The sequence below is a fragment of the Larus michahellis genome, chromosome 4 (genome assembly GCF_964199755.1).
Source record: "Larus michahellis chromosome 4, bLarMic1.1, whole genome shotgun sequence".
Taxonomy (NCBI): Eukaryota; Metazoa; Chordata; class Aves; order Charadriiformes; family Laridae; genus Larus; species Larus michahellis.
In genome coordinates this window covers 54921894-54946270 of record NC_133899.1, presented here as the reverse complement: position 1 = coordinate 54946270, position 24377 = coordinate 54921894, and the positions used below count along the sequence as shown (strand labels likewise).

The 24377-nt window shown below is 37.5% G+C and overlaps 1 protein-coding gene across 41 annotated transcripts in view; it reads left to right on the top strand.

Annotated features, from left to right (window-relative positions):
* Positions 1–24377, top strand: part of GPHN (gephyrin) — a 300307-nt gene that overhangs the window by 119138 nt on the left and 156792 nt on the right. For all 41 annotated transcript variants that reach the window (XM_074584948.1, XM_074584951.1, XM_074584946.1 and 38 more), the window contains one exon: positions 8048–8105. In XM_074584948.1, coding sequence (XP_074441049.1) covers positions 8048–8105 — 58 coding nt within the window. The remainder of the gene's footprint in view (positions 1–8047; positions 8106–24377) is intronic.

Genomic DNA, 24377 nt, shown 5'->3' with positions numbered 1-24377 from the left:
TTTTTCCTCTCAGGAAATTTCAAATCTTGCTCATGTTGTTTAATGAGCTGGCTGGTCAAGCATCTGATGCCCCGGTGGGAACTTTCAAAGTCACTGAACACAGTTTTACTTAAATCTAGCTGACATTTCTGTCTGTTTGATTTAATGTATGATTTCCATAGTTAAATTACCAATCAGATGGAGCTTAGTACAATCATTCCCGTGCGCTATAAACATGCATGCGTCCCGCCCAGAAGTGAGCTTTTTGCTGTTGATCAACATGGCAAGACTGTTTTCAGATTCTCCTAGCGTTTGGGAAGACTTTAAAAGTCAGTTTTAATTAGAAATAAAATTTTGAGCCTGTAATGAAATTTCTGAGTGCAGAATTAGTCTCTGGCATTCTCAACCCATTTCTGATGCAGCGCGTCTCTCTTTTGGTATAATCTGGTGTAACTAGGCCATTACAAACCATGAAACATTTGATGTAGTGTTCTGCATGCTACGTTGTCTGATGCAGTTAAATGTTAAAGTCCTAAAAAAGTTTTGATGTTATAAATATCCATAATGTTTGTATTTCATTCTGTTCAAAGATCTTAAAACGTTTGTGTTCTTCATACCCTTGCTGTGAAACATACAAGTATTAATGACAGAACTTTTGAACAGTTATTAATGACTTTTTAGTGAAAATCAAAACTGAAATGGGATCATAGAATGGTTAGAGTTGGAAGGGACCTTAAAGATCATGTAGTTCCAACCCCTGTGCCATGGGCAGGGACACATTCTACTAGATCCAGTTGCTCAAAGCCCCATCCAAGCTGGCCTTGAACACCTCCAAGGATGGGGCATCCACAGCTTCTCTGGGCAACCTGTTGCAGTAGTTTTTGCTTTGCATGGAAATTCAGCATTCCTCCTACTTTTGTCCAGAAGGCACCTCTCTTCATGCTTAGAGTGAAAAAATAACAACATTGCACCACTGAAAATTCCATGTATTTTAATGGAATTTTATTCTATCTATTCTATCCTTTTCATAGAATCACAGAATGGTTTATATTGGAAGGTTCCTTAAAGGTTATCCAGACATCCTGGTCTCTAAATTGAAGAGACTTGGATTTGACAGATGGACCACTCGGTGGATAAGGAACTGGCTAGATCATTGCACTCAGAGTTGCAGTCAATGGCTTGATGTCCAAGTGGAACCCAGTGACAAGTGGTGTTCCTCGGGGGTTGGTACTGAGACCAGTGCTGTTCAACATCTTTACAGACATTTTTGGTGACATGGACAGTGGGATCGAGTGCATCCTCAGCAAGTTTGCCGATGACAACAAGCTGTGTGGTGCGGCTGACACACTGGAGGGAAGGGATGCCATCCAGAGGGACCTGGACAGGCTTGAGAGGTGGGCCCATGTGAACCTCATGAAGTTCAACCAGGTCAAATGCAAGGTCCTGCACGTGTGTCACGGCAATCCCATCATATATAACCTGTCATGTATAGGTGTGCCCCATGCACTGAGTTAAACTAAAGATATCCTCTAAGAAACTACACTCAGCCCTGAACTGATGTGAGTTTTGATAACTATATTGAGGTGTATTTGAGTTCATATATTTTATGGCATAACAGTTCCAGTTCCCCCCCCAAAACATAAACAAATGATTCTGCTAAAAGGGGAGAGTAGCTCCTGGTCATGTGATTAGCAAATGATGTACATACGACCTCATCGCTAGTTTCTAACGTGTTGAGGACAAAAATCCTTGTTGCTTTCTTTCCCAATAACAGATTGTTGAGATGACAGTATTTTCCTACTGAGGGTGCCTGAAAAATTGGCCTCTTCCAATTTATTCTTGCTTTTCCTATGTTAAAGTTTAAAAAACAAAAAACAACTTTGGAGGGTGAAAGAAAGAAATAACTTTTTTCTTCTCCTTAAAATGTTTTTATGTAGGTCTTTTTTCTGTTTAGGAAAAAAAAAGGCAGAAAGCAGTGAAAACTGTTCTTATACTTTTGTTACTCTTAGTGATAAGGTAGGGAATAAAAATTGTTAAACATTGGGTTAGTTTATTTTCTGCCCCTCCCCCACCTTTTTTTTTCATTTTTTGCATGTGCAATAAGTCTTTGCAACATGGTGAGGTGGAGGGAGAACCCTGTAATTTTGACATCTTAATCCCAGAGCTATTGTTCGTGAGACACAAACTGACAGCAGGGATGTCTGCAATCATTTTATTTGTGTGAGGTTTTTGAGCACAGCATGTTGAAGTTAGCCTGAAATGTGGGGGGGCTGGGGGGTGTGTGTGTAAGTTTTCAAGAGTGTAATTATTGGATCCGTTAAACAAAAAAACAAACCACATGAGCTGGGACTTCATCATGTAATTCTACACCTTAGAGTATGTAAAACTGTCTTCACGAAGCAGTTTGCAAGCTGTTTTGCACAATTCGTTGCTGGCATGTAGCCAGTGACAGGAGCTGCAGCCCAGCTTGCTCTAGCTGCCAGTGTTCTCTTGTGTAGGAAGTGAGCCCAAAATAGCATGTTCTTACTACCTCCCTTCAGGGTTCTTTAACAATTTCTCAAAGGTCAGTGGAAACTAGTATCATTTAAAGTGGCTTTGTGTCTGCATTTAATGTATGCTCTTAGAGGTGGTGGAGAACAAAGTTACTTTGAAATGCAATTCTGCAACCTCTTTCCCTGGAATACTCTGTGAAGTTTTAGCTGCATGTGAGAATCCAAGGCAAGATGATTTGCGGGTGTCTCACGGGTCAACATTAAGCTAGCCCAGTTGGGTATGCTAAAAACATTGCCTTGGTCAGTTTGCTCTGGCAGGAGTGGTATCGTAACATGTATTCATTCAGTAGCCTGTGGTAAAAGGAACGTCTCCTTAGAATTAGAAATAGCCAGTCTGGCTCCCAGTTATTTGATCTGCTCACAAGCATATTCTCTCTTGAATATTCTGCTTGGTTTATAAATCAGTCAAAAGGTAGAATATTCTGATGGTAGATAACAAATATATTTGAGATGGATCTGGAAAAGAAATTAAGCAGAGGTTTTTGAGTTTTACTTTCATTTAAGGCTGAGGAAGAGTTTCACTGGGAGATTTCGTGACAGCTTGATATCATCTAGACAGAGTGATCTATCTGAAAAAAGATTAATGTTAATTAAAGTGGCATTGGAGAACTTCAGCAGATGACAGGAGCCAAGCTGGCTACAAGCTATTTTTAGAAAATTGACTTCATAGCATTCAGTATGACTCATTTATTAAGTTAACGGATGAATCAATAGCTCAGCTTCTTATGGCAGTCACCGAATGTGGAACTGGATATAAAGACTGGGTTCGTATCTTTGGTCAGAATTCAAATTATAAAAGCTGGCCAGTATTGATTCACTCCAGGTGCACAGGTGTCTTGCTCATGGTGTAGCTACGCGGTAATAATCCAGTGAGTCCGTCGGCACAGGCATATGTACGGGGTCACAGGGGAAGACCATTCAGAAGTCCAAGTTGCAACTATATGGAAAATAACATGGTGATAATTTTAACCTTAGATCCAGAATAAATGTTTTTAAAATGAGAAATTAAGTTGCTGTTTTAGATAGAGTATTGAAACATACAGCAAACAGATCATAAAAGGGTGACTTATTAAAATAACGGATAGTTTATCATTAACAGAATCGCAGTTTAGTTTTCTGGAAGTTTTTCTTCTCGAGTTCTCTTCCCATTTGGGCTGTGGCTCATTGTTTCTTGCCTCCATTTGAGCACAGTTCCTCCTGCTTTTTAACTTTCCTTAACTTGGATGAAGTTCAAGTTTTCCCTCTTCAGTGATATTCTGCTTTAATTTGTGAAATAGTAAAGCTTCCATCTGTTCCAGTACAACTGTATTGGCCTCGCTTCAGTTTATTTCCTATATTTCGCTAATTTCTTAGGTTGCTATAGAAACCTTGCTTTCAACATTCTCCTGAATCCGTTTTGTGAACTTCCTGTGAGCCCAGTGTATGCATTGTATGGCAACCTGAGATGCACCTTTTTCCCAAAACAGTTTCCCTAAAAGAGACACAAAGTTTCTATTCTTTCACAAACTCCTGTGCAAATAGTTGTATGGGATTTATTGTTTCCTAATTGTTTTTATGGAATTTCTATCCCATCTTTTATGATTCTCCCTTCAAAGACCTCCACCAGTTTAACCCAATATAAGGTGTGGTTCTTCGTTTTTATTGTGTTAGCTCTAATTACTAAATCTAGGAATAATTTTACTTCTCTTCTGCAAAAGGATTAGAGAACTGGGATGTCTGTATTACATACAGACCTGATGAGACTGATGTCTATCGAAATTTGAATATGAATTGTGGGATCTTTCAGAGATTTTCAGTTACATATATATATGTGAAAAATTTAAGTTAACTAGTATTTTAAATAATTTCACTGTGAAATAATATGGCTTGCTATAGTGCGAAAATACTGCTGTTTGGAAGAGAGACTGTGCAGTAAGTCTCTTTAGATGAAGTTTGTGACTGTCTTTTCAGCTTACTGGAAGTAGCTGTCTATATTTAGCTTTGCCCTTGGTTGATTGAGTATTTGTTCTGAGAGAAAATGACATTTATATTGTGTGATGCTGGATGTTGTGTTGTTCAACTGCAGAAAAATATAATAAAAACTAAAATGTGTGAAAGGTGAAGAGTGAATCTGCACAAAAATTGAGAACCTTGTGACCTGAATTCTGGCCCTTCTAACAGGTTCTTTGCCGCATTATATTCTAGCGTACAAAGCCCACAAAAGTTAATGTGGACTCAGGTCCTTTGCAGGTCCTTTGATTCGCTGATTGGAGGTATTTGCTTCTTGAAATGCTGATCAAAAAAGTCAGTGTAAAATGTTCTAACAAAACCAACCTGCAGAGAGAGCTTGTTCCCAAGAAAATGAAAAACCCTGTGCTGTGTGCAAGTCCTCTGTCACAGACTGTGTATCATCCTGTAGCTGAACTCATCTGTGTGTAATTGCCTGGTCTCTGTTCTTTCAGGTGCCAGGGATCAAAAATAACAAGCAAGCTTCAGGACAGGTCACAATTCATAGTGACACTTAAATGTAATTCAGAGAAATACTCAAGATACAAAGTTTTCCTTAAGTTGGGCATACCAATTCATGAATTGATTTTCAGTTTGCCCGGATTTTACTGTTCTTTCATCACAGTGTTTCTGTTTTTTTTTTTTTTTTTTTCCTCAGTAACTTGCATGTGTGCGACATTGTGTAATCCCTGACACTGTGGGTTTACCTGACCGTGAGAGATTTGTAATAGCGATTTGATAACACCAAACGAAGTGCTTTCAGATTTCTTCGCAGAGTGTTTACCATGAGGTTGGAATGAACTGGGATTTATGATTTTTGAGAGGAGAGTATGCAGTGTGTTTCACTGGTTCTGCCTCTTAAGCTCATTTAGCGAGTTAATTGTAATGGCATAATATTTTGTGCATGAAATTGATGCTAATCAAGACATTTTGCCAGAAAAAAGGCAGACTGTTTTTTAATTTTATCTATGTGTTATTGTTAACTACTCACAGGCTTCCAAATAGGCAGCTTAAATCCTTTTTTGTCATAGATACCTTATTATATAGTAAAAAAAAAATTCTGTTCCTCACATATATCATACTTGGGACCAGTAGAAGAGTTCAGACTGTGTTAACTGGATCCTCCCAGAGTGCGTGATGGCTTTAAACGTCTGTAAAACTCAAAACCAAACTTTATACACTAAGTCAAATATCTTTATTATGTCCTCTATAGTACCAGATTTAATTGGGAATCTACTGTTGTGGATCTCTCTTACAGGAGTTATAAGATGGAGTGAAATCTAATGTTCTGAAATGTGTAGTAGTAGTATTGTGTGTGTGTATATATATATATAGTGTAGTGTTTCAATAGTGTAGTATTTCAAGCTAAAGATGACAGCATAGGATTGAAAATGTATTAAGATAGGTATGGTGAGCTGGAGCTATAGGTGACAGATTGTTTATTTAAACAGTAACATAACTTTTAATGTAGCTTTCTCTTTCAAAAATGCAGAACTGTGATAACTGACACTTTCAATGACATTGTGCATGTGATTCAGTAAAGGAAAATGTCCAGTTCAGGAATGCGTAACTTAAAATGTGCTACCATTTGAACTGTAACTTGGCAGATTAAGAGTATATTAAACTCTTGACACAAAACTTTGCAAAAGTATTTGCAGAAAATGATGCTAATTAATGGTTTAAGCAAGCCAGAGGAGTTTACTGAATCAATTACTTTGATTTATGGAAGTTTTTTCTGATGTATTCCATGAAAAAGCTTAATCGTTGTGCCGAGGGTGGCCAATAAAGAACTCTACCAGGTGGAATTCCTGCTGGTGGAGTGCTGGCAGCAGAGGCTCTGTCCTCCCTTTCTGCTAGAGGACAGAAAGTCAATGAAGTTATTTTTTGGGTACTCCAGAGTGCAGACAAGAATTGATCTGAAAGAACTAAATAAAAAATATTTTCTTATGGACTTCCTTCCATTAGCAATAGGACTGGTCATGTGCAACGATAATACACACTGATCTGAGTCGTCTGGTATGATGAGGCAAACCTTCATCATGAAGTTAAAACCAAATTCTTATAGCTGGAAACACCATTTAAACAAAGGTTCAGATACAGTGAAGAATAAAAGCTCATGGTTGCACTTGCGTAGGCAAAAAAAAGTTTCAGTTCTCTAGCTTTCAACTCCCTTGATGATTAACAGCAATGGAAGTTGTAGAGGAAATAGGAGAGAGCAATTGCTACACTCTAATTGTTCATGGTGAATTTGAATGCTGTAATGGCGGGACCTTGGCTCTACCTCGGAAATCATAGCTGATATTAATTGGAGCAGCGATGAACTTCAGACTTGACTTTTGCTATGCAGACTTCATCTTCTGTCTAAAGCCTTCAGAGCGTTCATTTCCGAGTGACTGACTTGTAGACATGTGGAAAGGCAGGACTTATGGGGAAAATCTTAATGTATTTTCTGTGTTACTCTCTTCTCCCCTTTTTACGTTGAGTAAACTATATGTGTAGTAATTTCAAGATTGAATATAAGGAAATACGTCAGTATAGAAATGCTGACAATTTGAAGGAAAACATCCAATAATAGGGAGATAATACAAATACACATTTGATAGCTGTCTACTGCTTTACAATAAATATTTTCTTACGTGATTTCCACTTCTGTAGGACCCAGAAAATGACTAGTGTTGCTGTGCAGAGCCAGCAGGGAGGTCATTCATGCAGTTATATTTTTAGGTCTGAATTGTCACTATCAATGATACTGCTTCGTGAAATAAAAGCCATGTCTGCATGTCTCTGGGGAAAATGTAATATTTACCACCATTTATAGTACAAGCTATTAATGCATCTTTGGTATGTGAACTATTCTTTACCATAACCTTTGCAAGATACAGACAAGTAAATTCAGTAAGTTCAATGTGGAACAAACGCCCCTATTTTTCTGTATCAGTGCCAGCTATTGCACATCACCCACTTTTCTTTACCAATCATGAAGTCCAGAGACTTTTCAAACATGGAAGCCATAGAGTCTGTGTGGTTTGTGAGGTCTGTACATGCACGTCCAATTAAAAAATTTCAGTTTCCAGAATTGCATTTGGTTGTATTTGAAACTGTATAGTAGCTTAGGAAATACTGAGCACAAAGCACATCAGGCTTCAAATATTTAAACTCACCCATGTGACTTAGACAACAAACAAGAAATCATAGACTATGATGATTGATGGCCATTAATGTAAGGAATAACATCCTGGTGATGGTAACTCTGCTTAGTTGACCTGATTTCTGTGTTTTAGGGTGATGAAGGAAACCTTGTTTCTAACGTTTATGTTAATAACATGAAGGTTTTTCATTTGATAAAGAAAGGAAAGCTGTGGTTTTGCTGTTGCTTAGGGGCTTGGTGGGTTTTACCTCTAAATTGATAGGAGGGATATTTGTGTTTGGGAACGAGTCATGACACCATTACCATGCTGTGCTTTGTGTTACTGATTTTGAGAGTATTTTTCTTCTTATTTCAGAGAATATTTTTCTTCTCCTGATTTCAGGTTGGGTGGGACTATATCTGCATACAAGATAGTGCCAGACGAAATAGAGGAAATCAAGGTACAGTACTGCTGCCTTTCAACACTGAATTTCTTTGCTTGGAGAATTACAGAAATGTTACATTAAAAAGCCATGTTCTTTCTTACTTTGAAGTGCACAAAGACCATATAGGATTTCTTTACTATCCTGTTCAATCAATTCTGAATATAGAAGACAAGAATTATTATTGATGTTGATTATATAAAGTGATTACTTATCTGAAAATATATCTTAAACTAAAAATTAAAGGTAAAATTGAACTCTTATCCTTTCCAGGCATTTTAAGTCACTGTTTTAATTGATAAAATAGAATTTTTTGTAGGCATTCATCTTAGTGTATCCTTAAATGTACAAAATATTAAAAAGTATCTGTTGAAATCTTTGTTCTTCAGTGGAGTATAAGATGGGTATTAGGTGGGAATTTGGCCTAGATCTGGTATTGTGGTCTGCGTAGCTGGTTCTTTATTTGCTTGGTAGTCAATCAGTCTGACATATTGCTTGCTCATTATAATTACTTAACCCATTGTGCAGTTTCATATACTAATTTTCAACTGTGCAAAGGGAGTCAAGAGTAGTTTAAAATCTAGTAAAGGGAAGTGGTTGCGTAATCATCTGATCTAGACATGACTTTGCAGTGTGTAAAATTGTGAGGATTTATTCCTCCTCAATTAACATCAAACCCACTGTAAGCAAATACAGTGGCTGCCTGTATCTGCATCATTCAAAGCTATCACTCTGCTGTGAGCAAAATTCATTTCTCTCCTCTGAGATTCATGGACTCCTCTGTCCTGAATTGTCAAGAGGAGCATGATTTATTAGGGTAGATCCAATGTTTAGACTTTGGTATTAGAAACAAAGAAGGTTTTCAGAACTTATTAGTGTTATGTAATATTTTCATGATGTTCAGAGAACTGCACCAAAATTATAAAACCAAAAATGACTAAACCCCTAAACCATAATATTTCTCCTTTAATATAAGAAATCCAAACCCACTGACATTTTGCTGATGTTGAAGATGGAGAAAAAGAAGCTGATGTTTCTGGCTTCGTTGTGCAAACTGAGATCAGTGAACAAATTAAAATGGAATGCTGGGAAATGTGAAATAATTTTATTTTTAGGAACTTACTGTATTAGCCAAGATCAGTAGTCACAGGAATGTGTTTTTTCCCCTCACCTGCTAAGGAGGCCTGTTCTGATTTTTTGGCTCTTTCTCACTCAGATGGTGTTTAAGTGCTTGAGATCCTAGCAAACAGCAAAGGATGGGTTACTTATTGATCTCAGTTGTGCCAGCATTTAAGTGTGGAGGTAGGATTGTGGTGTTCTAAGTCACAGCTATTTAAAGTGTTTGGAAAAAAATCACCTCCTTTACTCGTGTCTGGTAGCTGTCTTGTCTTGTTCAGGTAATGGGGCTTTTTAGGTTGTGACTGAAGTCAGTTGACCTCTCACACCTTGAATGATTGAACTTCTCAAGCTGTAATATAATCGGTGTTAGTCATGAAATAAGGCACTGCTGTAAGGTGCTAAGACACAGTAGCAGTGCGTATAATGGACAAATCTATATCGTATATGGAAGGGTATTCTTTTGTATTTTAGAATAGCAGCTGGCAGACGGGTAGACTGAGTATCCTTGCAGTAAATATAGGGGGAGTCTTAATTTCTGAAAGGTTCTTCAAGTGGATTTGAGTAGAAAAAGGAGAGGGGAGGAAATAAAAGAGAAAGCAAATGAGATTATTGGAGTGTTACTTCTAGAGAGGACAGAATCTTCTTCCATGCACAATAGTTCAGATTTATTTTGCTGCACAACTATCCCTCCCCTATTTAAACATGAAATATTAAGGGGTTTAATTTAATGAAATATGCAGAAAGAATAGCTCCGGTTTTGATACATGATTTAACTTGACAGGCTGTGGAGTGATATTCACAGGAGTTGGAATATTCATGTTTTCTGATAGTCCTCACAAACTGCTTGCTTAAATGGCGAAGGAGGGTACTCTATCAGACAGAGAACAATAATTACTATGACAAATAAATAAGAAGTCTCTTTGACAGTGGTACCATATATTCTAGAAAAGGTGGTAGGTTAACCTCTTTTACAGGTCAAAATAATTTATGAGAAAAACAGATGTATTGATTTTTTTAATTCACGTAATTACATCTTAGGTAGTAAGACAGATTGTAAGCAGAGACTCTATCTCTTAGTTAATGGAAGAGGAAAAGCTCTGTAAGCTGTAATATACTTGCCAGTTGAAAAATATCCTTAGAGATTAATGAAATGCATGTTTCTAAATGTATTAGTAATTTCAAAAACAACCTGTATAATATATATTTATATATATGAGAAATTATTTGTCCATAATGCAATACTCAGCAAGTTTTAACATGTGTTTATAATGTTTCCTTTCTGGAGTGTTTATCCTTGCATCTGAGTGTGATTTTACTATGTGTATATATGTACTGTGAATCATATAGAATCATAGAATGTCTTGGGTTGGAAGGGACCTTTAAAGGTCATCTAGTCCAAGCCCCCTACAATAAGCAGGGACATCTTTAACTAGATCAGATTGCTCAGAGCCTCATCAAGCCTGGCCTTATTTATGGTTTATGTATCTAGAATATTGCCTGAACATATGTGTGACTGTTCTTTGAATAAATGTATATGGTCAGTGTTGGGTATAATCGAAGCAGTGTATCCTGCTTACCAAAATTAAGTAGTGTCTGTAGTGCTTATAGGCATATGAATTAAAAGTATTTATGGCAGAAGCAAGAGCACGTGCCCTAACTACCCTCGTACATCTTACCAAGGTTGGGAATAATTGTGTGGAACCAATCACCATTATGGTTCCTCAGCATCTGCATCAGTCTGAAATGGCTGTAACTTGCCTTCCCTAGACTTCTAACATAAGTGCTTAGGTTCCCAAAGTGAGAGCACTCAACAAGTAACTATGTGAAGATACCATCACAGGTTTTTCCCCTGTAAACTTTTCTAGAAGGTAGAAACGTCTTCTGTCACAGGATCTTCAGGATCAATGCTTCCATAAAAGAAGCTTTCAGAGGAGGAAAACCTGAGTGAATGCATAAATGGATGTACTGCCATCTGCATTCCTGTCATTTCTTTGCACTAGTTAAAGCAATGGCACTTCATTTTCAGTACTTGCTGGTTTTAAAGTACTGCAGGAACCAATGAAGACAGTAAATACAGGAATTACATGATACTTCTGAGAAAGTGTCACTGTTTTGACTTTCTCTAGTCTTCTATTCACATCAGAATAATTAATCCTGTAACCAAGTAGCTTTTCAAACTTGCAAAAACACCTTGACAGATTTCAGTTTTGCTCCTCGTCCACTGTGATAGGATGTTGTGCCTAAAGGAGAGGTCTTCCAAGCCAAATAATTTCATGTACGTAGCAACTGGTGAGTGTGTCAGGCAACACTGTTTTTGAAGAACAATTTCTGATTGGAAATTACGGCCATTGCATTTGAGAGGAAAAGAATAGCAACGAACTTAACATTTCTTTATTTCTAGTTAATGACATTCGTGACTAAATACAATTTTGTTTACAATGTGAAGTTTGCCTCAAGAGTGAAGAGCAATTTATGACTAATACTGATGAGGGAAAGTTTGTGTGATGTGCCTGTAGATAATTTTATATGTCAACAGTAGCATCTTGTGGTTTATAATACCATGAGAGATGCTTTTTTTGATTGCAGCATTCTGTCATTAGAAAGGAAATATGTGTTGTTGTGAAGGACTCTTATTCTAGAGGAAGACTCTGTGAATGAGAAGACCACTTATTAACAGATTTCTAAAAAAATACTTGGTTTGCTAGGATTCGCAAGTCAACATCAGAAGAGAATTTAATTATTCTTTTTTTTTTTAAGTGCTTCCCCATATGCTTTTCATGTAGGCATATGCATGCATCTCAACATCTCAAGAGCAGAAATTAATTTGGCAGCAGGTGTTCAATTCACAAAAGTAATATGCATGAGAAAGACATTGCCATTGTATTTCATTCCTATAAATACTTGTGATACGAGACAGATATTCCAGTGTAGAGAACAAGGTTAAATGGTTACCTCTTCTGGTAGTTAATTTTAAGAAATCTTGTTAGAAATTTTTCTTAGTACTGGTTGTAAATTTCTAAATTTAGATGTAAAGCAGTTCTGGAGGAAGACAAGAATTTTTTTTTGGTTCCATTATCCACCCTTTCACACAGACATATGCTTTATGCTCCTCAAAGAACACTTGTAATTCTTCTATAGACACTCTTTAAATGAAAGCACATATGCGTATAGTATTAAAGGCTGCATTTAAGTCTACCTTTCCCCCTGAATATTGACAGGATAGCTCTCTTTTTTTCTTTAGAAGTATGTGTTCACTTAATAGTTTAATATATGAAAATCCTTTTCATGAATAGCTGAAAGATGTTCCTGTCAGATTGTCTTTGGTGTGTAAGGCAACAGACTCCAGTGGTAAAAGATCCAAGAGTAGAAAATTATAAAAAAATGTGTGACAGAGGGTCGTAGCCAGAAGGGAAATTCGAAACACTGTGTCTTCTTAGAGATCAGTTGCTCTACGTGATTTAGGAATGCATGAGATTTTTATTTATCCACACAATCATATTTAGGAATGTCTTATGGACAAAGTAGATGATTTCAGTATAAGTGAGCTTCATTTCAGAGCAAAGCTGGACTCCCATCAAAAATATGCATCAGTCTATTCTGAGACTTTCTCTGAGATCATCTGGTTTGTAGGCCTTGCGGTGTCATATGCCTACATAATACTGTATGCCAAAATCTCTCCTTTATGCCAGTAGGGGTAACTCATGCAGCCTCTCTGTGCAGCCAAGAGACACTGGCTTTGATCCTTCGAAGCATTTTCATTTTTATCAATGCGTGGAAAAAATAAGTAGCAATTTGTCAGCAAGTGCCAGTTTATAGTCCAGTATCAAAAAAAAAATAAGTGAAAGAAAGGTGGTCATTAGGACTGTGGTGGATAGTCCATGAGAACAGAGTTGTGGTTCAAAATACTCAGACTTAACAAAACTGGTTTAGTATCTCAATAGTGGGCAGTAGAGCATTTAAATATTTCCTACATCTTATACAGAATCAACAGTACGTTATGTAAACAAGGAGATGTGCTGTAATCCCATTTTTTTCATAGGAAGTCCTGGATCTGGTTTATTTCATTGTTGTATTGATGTTCATCTGCTAAGTGTATCAGCATTTGCCAAGGGTCTCCACAAAATGTTTCCCCAAGGTTTGTGATGGGAGGCATCACGATTTGGTGACAATGCTGAGATTATTGCTCTGTGTATGTGTTTGGATCCAGCACAAACAAAAAATAGATTTCCCTCCAGTGACCTTTCAGAATAAGAGTTTTTTGAAGTGGCCCAAGCTGTTTAAAGTGTGCGATCCCACCAATCCCATTACTGAGAAATGCAAAGCACCAAGAAGCTTTACTCTTAACCTTTCAGGAGGGACAATTCTGTTTCTCAATTTTTCTGCCAGTGTTTTCCTTCTTCTACCTCTCAGATTAGACTTGCAAACTCATGGCACAAGAGTTGTTACTGAGTAGCCTGACATAAAAGGATATTGTCAATTGAATGTCTAATGACTGTTAATGAGTAGTATCTCCATAGACTCCAAAGCTCACAGATAAAAGTTGAAAAAGCATTAAAGGCAATGTGTGATGGTCACATGTGTTTTTTCCATGATGAGATTAGTAGTCATGCTGGACTTTGTGTTGGCTAGTACTGAGAGCTTGTCTTTTAACTCTCTTAACACGCAGTGAGAGTCTGACCCTCCAGTGGACAGTTTCATTGTGCTCCTGCAGCCAGGAAACAAAGGTTTCTAAAAGGATTTGCAAGTGTCCCAACCAGTAACAAAAAATAGACACTCTTCAGAGATTTCAGTTTAGTGTATGAAACTTGTGATAAACTTCCAGATTTGGATCTCCTACTTAGTTCTTACGTTTCTGTAAAGGAGACTTTCTTGTGACCGTAAATCAAGCTAGGACAATTGAGAAGCGTGTGATACATTACAGTAGAACAACTTTAAGTCTCATCATAGTTCCCTATAATTAAAGTTTACCTGATATGCACACAGATTTCTTCCCAAGTTAATTTCTAAATCCTGCATGAGCAGAGTCAATCACTGATCAGGATTCTTTTTCAAGCTACATATGAATCACAGAAATGTAAATGACATTGTTTAGATGACAGAAAGAATTTTGAGTTTTTACTTGCTGTATTAATCCTTAAATGATCTTACAAAGTTTTGTTGTTTCCATGCTGGACAGAATGAAAGGTTTGTGTGTGAGATGTGACGAAATCGTGAAAAACATTATAAAAAATTACTTTCCTTTAATTGTTTTTCCGTGTGTATATGCATTCGTGCTATAAGCACATATATAGAGTCACTTAGGCTAGAGATTTACACCCCTTGCAGTACTGATAATGTGCTTTTAGCTCTTTCTCCACCCGTGCCATGCATTTGTGCTCCATTCTTTTAGTTCTTGCCAACAACTGATTATTTATATTATATTGTATCATATTACATCATTGCTTCTAGTTGACTGTGATTTCATTATCTGTTGTGTTATATCAGTTTTTCTTCTCATTAGTCTTTTGTTGTTTTAAGTTAGTTTTCTTCTAAAACTGATTTTTTGTCTTTTTCTGGAAAGCTCAGTCTGTATTACACTAGGTTCTGGCTTAGAATCTGGAGGTTTGATGCCAAGCCTGGCTTTGTAAGCCTGAACCACTGCCCAGGCACACTCACAATAGTGAAATATGAGTGTTTCATAAGAATGCCTTTTCTATTGTGCGATAATTTTTCCCCACCTATGAAGCCAGTAGTTGTTGTGGATATCTGTTTTGACTCTTGGATTGTTTATGCTCTGATAGGTTTAAGACCCATTTTGCCTGAAGGACATGAGTGTTCTCCATGCTATGGCTATCGGTATCTCGAGTTTTGTATAGAAACTCCTTCGGGAGTACTCACTGAAGGGACTTTTCATCTGCTTCTCTCATCTTCTGTGGATGGTGGGTACTCACTGCAATCGCAGACCTCTCAACCAAAAAAAATCTGTACAAAAAGAATGTAAAATGAGAGATGGCCGAAGTATCTGTATCACTGTTCCCTGATTATTGGACAACAGGATTCAGCCCTGCCTTTGTGGATGTTCCCTGGCATTTCATGGTATTTCTTTTAGGCAGTTGCTGCCATTAGCAGTATTACAGACCTACTCCATTTTTCCTCTCTGCCTTGCAGTTCTACACTGTTTTGAGAGATGTGCATGATGTAAACCAAGCAACTGGGGTGGGGGAAGGAGGGCGTCCACTCTTTTTGACATCTGTCACTGAAAAGGTCGATTGATTTGGAAGATTTTTTGATTTGGAAGAGATGCTGGCAAGTATCTGGGGTGGCACAAATTTCTTTACATCTGTTAGTGATCAAACTCTGATCACTATTAGGACTGCTGAGTGTATCACAAGGACTCCTCTGCTTTCCTGGCAAGAACATCAAATGGCTAGATGCTCTGGACGAAAAAGTATACTCACTAACTTTCCACATGAAAGTAGGAATTATCACGTCTTGTTTTCCTGCTCTCTTCCGTCTTATGTTTCATAGGCTCTGTGGCCTTGGAGACTGCGTGGCTCCAGAAATGACAGAGGAGACCACCTCACCAAGCTACTTTCCTCTTAAAAGCTGTCTTGAATATAGAAGATGCTGAAGCATTGTTAGTAATTCCTGTTCTAGTGTGAGAAGGATTTAAACTAATGCATTTTATATTTTATTGGGAAATTTGGTCTTATGAACATCCAAAAGAAGTTTAGCCTGTGTTTTGCAAATTGTGGAATAGTGCAACATGGGGAAGGGCAGGAAGATAGTGCATCCATTTAAGTTGAAATGCCATGACAATGACATAAAATCATTTTAGTAATATTATTATTTACTTTCCAAAGCAAAGAAAATAGTTCTGTAGTTCTCCTGCAGAGACAGAAGAGTCTATAGGATGAAAAGAGAAAAACAGCTGAAAGTTGGTTTACAAGACAAACCAGTATATTGTTGATCTTTCAAGCTTTTCTGGTTACCCAGCATTTATGCATTCTCAGTGCTGTTGCCCTTAGAAGAGGAGATTAATGTGTATCAGATTTTTCATTACCACAGTCCTGTTTGCCTATTAAATCTTCCTTCGCTAAATAGATTAGAAACAAACAACAAGAGATTTCAAATCTCTTGTTTTCCAGTGTAAAAAAGTATCTCTGCTTCTCTCTGTGGCCATGGTAACCAATTTTTCTCTGACTTCCTTCTGGCTTGCTTTCATTTTCCATTTTTGCTAACTACATATTTCAGTAGCAGTCATCACCTGAAACATAGTTAGGTCTTGCGGCATTTTCTTACTTGCTCTAACACAGTTCTTTTGCTTTTCATCTGACCTGGTATACTGGGCAATGTTTTCAGTGGCTTCCGTTCTCACTGGAAAAGTCAGTTCTTAAATGGAATCTCACTTAGCCTGAATGAGAGGAGAAAACATAGCTCAGCTTCATTGAGCAGCAAATAGCTTTTGACAAGTATATAAGTAAATCGAGTTTATATAAAAGCCCTAATTATTTTCCATGTGACCTGTTACATTAAGGGGTTTTTTGGTTATATTTATCCTATAAGAATGTATTCTGGTGACTCTTTTTTGAAATCTGTGAAGGAAATTTTGTGTTGCCCTATCATAACTGATAATGTCATAATTGGTTAGGGGCTTAACTGAGTTTGAGGGAGATCTACAGTATGATCTTCTCTTGTGGTAAATAGATTTCTGAGAGCTCTTTCTTTTTTTGATTGTCAAAATAGATGAATACTGGTACTGTGTATATATAGGGAAAAAAGGAGATCAGCTGAGTTTTTTTTAAAAACCTTCAGGTTCTACAGCTGTTTACAGGTAGTGTCACAGTGAATTACAAAATTATTATTTGTAGAGAAATTAAGTATAACTGCAAATAAGGACACTGAAATAATGAGTGATTGAGTGACAAATGATCTGATGAAATTCAGTGGAGGTAAATGTTAAGTAATGTGTACGGGAGGTGTGAAAGAATCCTAAATTTGCATATAAAATAGAGGGCTCTAATTTGACTGTTGTGATCCAAGAATGAGGTCTGAGAAGTGTTCAGGAGCAACTGAAGGGGAGGCAGGGGTGAGACTATGAGGAATTATTACAAAAGGAACCAAGACCAGAATGAAAGACCTTTTCTGCTATGTGTGAGCCTCCGGTGCCCCACCATATACAGTGGTGTGTGAAGGGCTGATTCTCTAATCACAGAAATGACACAGTAGGGCTGAAAAAGATTTAGAGTCAGATTATAAAAATTATCTAATTTATAGAAGCACTGCCATAGGAAGAAGAGATAAAGAGACTGAGACAGAAACATCCACAGGTGGCACATTTGGTTGCATTTCAGCAACACTCTTCCTTATTTCTGCAGCACTTTTAAAATTACCTCTCATGCTTAATTTATGCAAATTGTAAGACTGCCTGAAAGCAGGTAGTAAGGCTTTGACTGTATGTCTTCTATTGGTTGATAACCTAGTGATTGTAATGGGTGTGGGGGGGGAAGCCGCAAGAGAAGAAAAAGAAGGGAGTTCCTAGTAACAGAAAGCATTCACTTAAAACTGCTGAAGCTGAAGCCTTATCTGGTTATACCACAGCAGTCATCTCTTCATCAGGAACCGGTTCAATCAATAGTATTTTTCTGAAAAAGATTTGTAACTGCAGATCAATCTGCTAAAATAGTGTAGTTTATTTTGCTTTCATAGTATGTTTTCTATCTAGATGCTTTTTTATGTTGTGTTTTAATGCCTTGATTGCAAAAACACAGTAGGAAGACAGCAAAACTACATATGCCTTCCTGTGATATGCAAGTTTGTAAACTGTATTAATAGAGTGATGCTTAGCACTTACACCTAATTAAACTTCTCTGATAATTAGAATTTTATGTGGTGCCCTAATCCTATTAGTTACCCTGTCATATGTAAGGTGTATTGTCTAAAACAGAATAGGAAACGTGAAATGTTTTTAACAGAAAACCAACCAAAAACTTCCTTCAAGGAAATATCATAAGGGAGTGTTGTAAAACAGTATTAACAGACATATTGAACCATGTGGCTAGAGGCATTCTGTTTGCTCAGATGCTTTTTTTTATCTGATGCACAGATTCATCTAGATGAGATTTCATGCTGATGAGCTGTGTCTGAGCACAGATGTAAAATGGAAAGTTTTAAGCAGATTCTATATTTTATTGAGTATGTTGGGTAAGTGGCTCATCTCATCTCTAACAGTGCATAGAGCTGGATTGTTGGCTTAACTGGTGTCCTAAAGGCTTCCACAAATGGACGTCTTCTAGCTAAACAAAATCAGAGCAAAGCATGTGGAGACAATGTTAAAAATGCCTTCCTTAGCCCTAGCCACCACATGCCTCGTGCCAAGAACTGAACATTTATCTCGAACCATGTCTATGTTAGCAAGTCATGCAAACCAATAGAATGTATCTAACTATAAAGTAAAGCATTTGGTGTTGGAGATCCAGCATCCGCATTGTACGTTCTTTGATAAGTTTTATTTCAAACTACTTCTAGTATGATTCTGTGAACTTTATGCCTGTTAACAGCTGGAGCGGATTACATGTGCTCCTGAAGTCTATCTTCCAAATAAGTTTTATCTGAAAGGATGCCAATTCATATCCTTAAAGATATGAACTTTGTGATACGAACCAAAGTCTGGTAAGCAGAGAGCTGTCAAAAGTGCACTGCTGTTTTGAACAAACAGGCTATGGTAGAGGTGTCCCAAGCCTCCAGCACATATATTCTCATACCACAATATATCAAGGTTACAATTAATGTGAAATTCATAAAATAGTACCATCATTACCAGTGAAACACTGTTGTCTGAGCTAAGAATTTATAGAGTGCCCAGCCATACTGACAGATTATTAAAAAAAACCCCAGATGGTCCAGACCAGTGGTCTCCAAACTTTTGGTCGTGTACCCCATCAGTAAAAAGATTTTGAGCATTCGCCCCCCAATATAAGTATATTCTAATATTTTCTCCCTGCACCCCAGTGGATCATAGAATCATTTAGGTTGGAAAAGGCCTTTAAGATCATTGAGTCTAACCGTAATCTTAACACTACCATGTCCACCACTAAACCACATTCCTAAGTGCCACACCTACACATCTTTTAAATACCTCCAGAGACAGGGACTCAACCACTTCCCCAGGCAGCCTGTTCTAATGCTTGACAACCCTTTCAGTGAAGAAATTTTTCCTAATATCCATCCTAAACCTCCCCTGGCACAACATGAGGCCGTTTCCTCACATCCTGTCACTTGTTACTTGGGAGAAGAGACCGACCCCCACCTGGCTACAACCTCCTTTCAGGTAGTTGTAGAGAGTGACAAGGTCTCCCCTTGGCCTCCTTTTCTCCAGGCTGAACAGCCCCAGCTCCCTCAGCCACCCCTTATAAGACTTGTTCTCCAGACCCTTCACCAGCTTTGTTGCTCTTTTTTTGGATGTGCTCCAGCACCTCAATGTTTTTCTTGTAGATAGTGAGGGGCCCAAAACTGAACACAGTAATCGAGGTGAGACCTCACCAGTTCTGAGTACAGGGGGACAATCACTTCCCTAGTCCTGCTGGCCACGCTATTTCTGATACAAGCCAGGATGCTATTGGCCTTCTTGGCCACCTGGGCACGCTGCTGGCTCATATGCAGTTGGCTATAGATCAGTACCCCCAGGTCCTTTTCCACCAGGCAGCTCTCCAGCCACTCTTCCCCAAGCCTGTAGCACTGCATGGGGTTGTTGTGACCCAAGTACAGGACCAGGCACTTGGCATTGTTGAACCTCATACCATCGGCCTCGGCGCATCGATCCAGCCTGTCCAGGTCCCTCTGCAGATCCTTCCAACCCTCAAGCACATCAACACTCCTGCCCAACTTGGTGTCATCTGCAAACTTACTGAAAGTGCATTTGATCCGCTCATCCAGATTGTTGATAAAGACATTATGGAGAACTGGCCTCAATACTGAGCCCTGGGGAACACCGCTTGTGACCAGCTGCCAACTGGGTATAACTCCATTCACCACAACTCTTTGGGCCTGGCCATCCACTTTTACCCAATGGAGAGTACATCCATCCAAGCCATGAGCAGCCAGTTTCTCCAGGAGAACGCTGTGAGAAATGGTGTCAAAGGCTTTACTAAAGTGCAGGTAAACAACATCCACAGCCTTTCCCTCATCCACGAAGCAGATCACCTTGTCACAGAAGGAGATCAGGTCAGTCGTCATCTTGCATGCACCCCAGTTTGGAGACGACTGGTCTAGTCTGTTGAAATGATTTACTGTTTCAGGTAGCATCACAGCAGTAAGTAATGAAAAACAGCCCTGATTGATTGATTGATTAGCTGGTTTCTGAATTGCTCAGTACTAATCACTCCATAGACAATAGAATTCTTAAGAGTCATTTTGAATTCTCCCACACTTCTGGTTTACGTAAGTTTGGGTTCAAGTCAAGTTATTTTACTTCTGTGGCTGTCATGGTTTACAAGCATTCAAAATTTCATATGAGGTGTTTATAAAATTGCAAAGAAACACAGAAATGTTACTTGAGCACATTAGTATCTTAATGAAAATCCTCTTTACAATAAGTTGTTAAAAGGATCCAGAAAAAAACTGCAGGGAAAGGTCTATTCCACATTAAAAAAGACTATATAGCAACAGTTTTAAGTAAGAAAGCCCAGCATATATGTTAACAGGCTGAAAAGAATTCTGCCCCTGAAGTCTGCTTCTGTAACACGAGCACACAGGAGAAAAAAGCTTTCCCCAGAGCTTTCTCCATTTTTTTCTGAGATAAAAAGTTTTACTGTGTTAATTTGCATTGTTGTTTATTTTGCGTGAGCCATAGTTTATGGAACTATTTCTTTGCACGGCTGTTCCATAAAGCAGGTAAGAAGCGATGCCACAGGGTGAGGAGAAGACAAACATGAGTGCAGGGTGCAGGTGTTGCCTGAATGAAGTGGGTCCATCTTGGGTGCAGGCATCAGATTCCTAAGGAAGTGGGATCGATATGGACTCTCAGAGAGCCATGGTTGTAACAACAGCCATTTATTTTTGCCATGGTGTGTGGCGACAACGCTGATTATGTATTTGATGGGACAACAGTAGTATTATATATTTGGATGCAAGATTAAGTAGTTTGCTAAACGATATTTTGATATTACAATACACATAATGTCATTTTCTGGGCTGAAGTCACTGTATTTGCTATTCTGGAATATCTTTGAGATCCCCGTGGAAGTGTTTCCTAGCATGAATTCTTTTCAAGATAAACAGTGATATAAGATTAAAGTTTAATGTTTCTGTTCTTCATTATCCCTGTAGTTTTGATATGTTCTTTTTCTGGAAGCCCCCATGATAAAATAGCTAGCATTTTGATTTTATGTACTGTAACACTGTTTCTGTACCTTTCAGTTATAGTAGGATTTCACAAATGATGTGACTTAATTGTCCTCAGCAAAATGTAAAAGGGAGAGAATGCCACCGAATCATCAGAGTTCAGTAAAGGTGTATTGGTTGCAGAATTTTACTTTTTAAAATATTCTCTTATAAAAAATAGACAAGGATTTCTAGACCTGTTCTGTCAGAAACGTTTGTGTTCAATTTCATCTGCCTAATCGTTCTGACAAGATTAGGTGGAATGTTAAGACTGCAAAGGTAACACATATATTCACTTTCACCTTTTCTGCATAGACTGACATTTCTGTTTTCCCTTATTATTTATCATCTGCATTGTTACTGTTGTTATGCTCTATCAAAATAGCCTTGTATTTTAAAATTGCAAATATTGTAACAGTTTCACTGTGTTGCTCCAGTAGTATAACGACAGAAACATCTCTATTAACAAATAGACTGATCCCCTATGGAAACTGATGCTGCTTAGTCCTGTGATTTTAAAGGGTTCTTCTGCATTCTTACCAGTGAAGTGGTCTTGGTAGTTGAACATAATTTAAAATGAGGATTACCTAACATATATCATTCTTGAAAATGAAACTATGTATCTGACGATAGCTTATGAAGAGAAGAGCTTAACATTAAGATCTTTTAAAATTCTTGTCCTTCTTTGATAAAACAGAAATCAACCATTCTTTATGTGCTTGAAACAAGGAATGTGTTTAATATTTTAATAAAAATTTTCAGGGAATAATGCTGTATAAAAAAGGCATTGTGTAAAAAATAAAGTTGAGTGTTATTTGGGACACTGAAGCTAACAGTTTAGTTTTACAGAGTACCTTGAGGATGTAAAAGACAACAGACAATTATCCTCAGGCTGGTTTTAGGAAAGTTTAAAGTTTAAACTCAGGGAACTGTAAAGAACTGCTTTACATACAAAAGCTCTGAATGATTCTGTAGGTGAGAAAATGAAAGGGATGGTTGTGTTTCAAAAATGAAAAAATGGATGTTTGTGAAGTATTATGCTCTAAGTGTAATTAAAGCTTTCACATGCACAATGTCCTCAGTGAGTTGACTTCTGAGAGACCCAGCAAAAGAAATAAGCAATAGAAATGCAATGATAAAGGGAAATTATGAGGGTTTCTGTGATTAAGTCTTTTCTGCAGACCTAACTGTGGAAAGCACTTAGTGCGCACATTCTGACTGTTCAGACAATAGTTGATGTACAGGCATGAAGCTTTAATCATAATGGCACGGTTCCCTACATTTCCCGTTTTGCTTTAAGTAAAACAACTGAGACACACCTCATGTATTTGGGTACCCAAGCACTTTTACAATGTATTTTTATATTTAAATACTTTATATGAAGTAACATATGCATTTTAACATAGTATTTGTATGTGTTCTGTATATTTTGTATTTCAATATTTTTTTATACAATTTCAGTACCTTAAACTCTTTAAAAAACAATCCTATATTTGGACAAATAATATTTTAGCAGGGACATAGCCTTAACAACAGTAAAAACTGAGCTAATTATGTTTCAGTTCATCTAAAACCATGGCAATCTCACAATATACAAACTAAAATCAAAGGAGAAATAAAGGGGTTCCTCTGTGGTGGAATAAGTAGCTAATTTCAAACTAGCTTTTATTGAAAAGATTTTTAAATTCACTCTGCTAGATTTCTACCAATGGAAACAATACCGGACACTTTTGAGCACTTAAAATGCCTTCTGAGGATGGCTAAATAATAGGGAAAGAAAACCAAAGGAAATACTCTTTTTAACTATCCTTATATTTATCTATTTTGAGTATGTTTGGAACGAACACATGATCAACTATCTTCAACTTTTATCCCTTTCTGTGGTCTTAATTAAGAATCTCTTCTATCATCAACAGTGCTTGCATGAGTCTTCAAAATTAACAAATTGGGCACAAGTTTTTCTCTGACTGCACACTTAATGTACTTCACCTAAGTCTCTTCAACTCATAGGTTTCAAAATCAGGAATAAGATGCAATGCATCAAGCTCACTGACAAATATTATCCAAATAGAGAGTTTATTTTACACACAGGGTGGATAATAGCTTACCAATGCTAATAAAAAATAAAAATAACAAAATCAATTTAAATTTGAAACTGTGGTATAAACGATCTTTCTGCTGTCCCTTCTAGGAAAGGTTAATTTAAAATGGTTCTCAAGATTGTCGCCATTTCTCTTATACAAAACTCCCCATGAAAATCTGATTTACCTGTCTCCTCCATCTTAGATTATCTGCAGGGAACTGAAGGCAACATCCGAAGTACAGAGTCTGCAAAAGAATTAAACATTTTCTTATCAGACCTCAGTCAGATACTGAAATATCTCCAAAGAACAGTGATTACTGATGGAAATTTTTCTACAAATAGGTCAGTGAGAAACTGAGTATCTCCCTACAAAAACATCATTATAATAAAAGGAGCCTAAAGGGGTGAAGTCTGTTTATTCTGTGAGCCTGCAGTTATTTCCTGACCGAAATAGGATTCTTTTGTCAGTGCTGTAAATGAGGATGGCCAGATGTTAACTTCCTAGTTATGACCTTCAATTGAGTATATTTAAATGAAGCCGTAGTCTGCTTTCCTGTGCCTCAGTTTTATCATGATTGTTGTCGGGGTTTTTTCTAAAGGTTCAAAAATACATGAAACCCAAATTTCACAAAATCCAAAGAATGGGATAGAAAAGGAGCTGTCTGACAAAAAATGTTTTCATCTGTACAGTTGGGTTTTGTGTTGAGAGCTGTATACTGCTCATTCCA